Here is a 1,394-nt window from a genome sequence, read left to right as displayed (position 1 = left end):
ATGAAAGCGGTCCCCTTGACGTACTATCAGACGCTAAAATTCCCTACCAAATGGGGCTTCCTGGAGATTAAGGGCGAGCAGTAAGCCCCTCGCGAGTAATACAGTTTATCGCTAAAGCCCCCCCCCAAAGCACCCATCTTGCAATTAACGAGATAATTAGCGCCCGACGCGCCAGATGAGCAGAATGTAGACGAAGTGGCGCTTGATCCATTTTTTTTTTTTTGGCAATTCAAAATTGTTATTGACAACCAAAAAAAAAGGGTTACAACCTAAAGCATTAGAGTAACAGACTACTCTTAATGCCCACCATACAAGCCACATAATCTGTTTACATCACTAACATTTGTTTTTGCTTCTCACTACATATAACTGCAACTCTCAAGATAATATTTCTAGCAAGGTCATTAGGATTCACATCTGAATCTCTAAAATACTTGGCATTTCTCTGTAACCAGATGGAGTACACACTCTCTGTATACATCATAACAAATAGTTTACTTCTATCCTTAGTACTTCTAGCTTTTCTAATAGCCATTTCCATATCTTGCTGAGCTGTTCCTTGAGGCTGCAGATTTAAGTATCTAAGGACATTGCACCATACTGTATTGCTGTATTGACAATTGAAGAACAAGTGCTGCACATTCTCAATATCAGTTCCACACAGTTTACACAATGGACTCAATTCCCAACTCCATTTACTCACTCTTTCAGCTGTAGCAAGTCTATTCAGCAATGCTAGCCATAGGATAAACTTGCTTTTTGGTGTAGCTTGGTTATTACAAACCAACCTTTTCCATACCACATTATCATAATTTGCTTGGAGAAGCTTGTAAGCTGTTTTTATACTGAATTTCCACTGATTGCTCACTGTCTCCCACCCTCCAATTCTTACAATCAATTCTCTAGCTTTAAGTATTTTCCTTAGAAGCCATGATGTGTTACTGGTGACAGTAACATCTTCAACTCTTATCTTTTGATGTAATAAGCATTCACCCATCTAACCCAAAGCTTATCTTGCTTAAAAGCTAGGGCCCAAAGAAGCTTAAGGATAGCTGCTTTATTCCATATTACCATATTAGTAATATTTAGACCTCCTGTACTCTTTGGCTGTTGCAAGAAGTCCTAGGCCACAGGAGTTTTAGAGCTTGAGTCAACTGATTCAGTCCACAAAAAGGTTCTACAAATTGATTCAACAGCCTTTATCAATTTTTTTGGAAGTGGAAAAATTTGAGCCCAGTAGTTTTGCATACTACTGAGAATAGATTTCACCAACTGTAATCTCCCAGCATAAGATAAGAGATGAGCAACCCATCCTTGAAGCTCTGCTGTAATCTTATCAATGAGTGGCTTGCACTGAGAAAAATTTAATTTTTTTGCTGATAATGGTACTCCAA

At 38.5% G+C, this 1,394-nt stretch overlaps 1 protein-coding gene across 1 annotated transcript; it reads right to left on the bottom strand.

Moving 5' to 3' along the window:
- Positions 1 to 328: 328 nt before the first annotated feature.
- On the bottom strand, positions 329 to 997 carry LOC130589491 (uncharacterized). Its single transcript, XM_057390762.1, has one exon. It carries the CDS (start codon positions 995 to 997, stop codon positions 329 to 331), a length of 669 nt encoding a protein of 222 aa, XP_057246745.1.
- Between the last annotated feature and the right edge of the window lie 397 nt (positions 998 to 1,394).

This window comes from Beta vulgaris, chromosome 7 (genome assembly GCF_026745355.1).
Source record: "Beta vulgaris subsp. vulgaris cultivar EL10 chromosome 7, EL10.2, whole genome shotgun sequence".
NCBI classification, from domain to species: domain Eukaryota; kingdom Viridiplantae; phylum Streptophyta; class Magnoliopsida; order Caryophyllales; family Amaranthaceae; genus Beta; species Beta vulgaris.
The sequence above is the reverse complement of the archived record's forward strand: the minus strand, read 5'-3'. Positions and strand labels throughout refer to the sequence as shown.

Excerpts from the sequence above, each read along its gene's own strand:
- LOC130589491 (XM_057390762.1), bottom strand. The coding sequence starts at position 997 with ATGGGTGAATGCTTATTACATCAAAAGATAAGAGTTGAAGATGTTACT.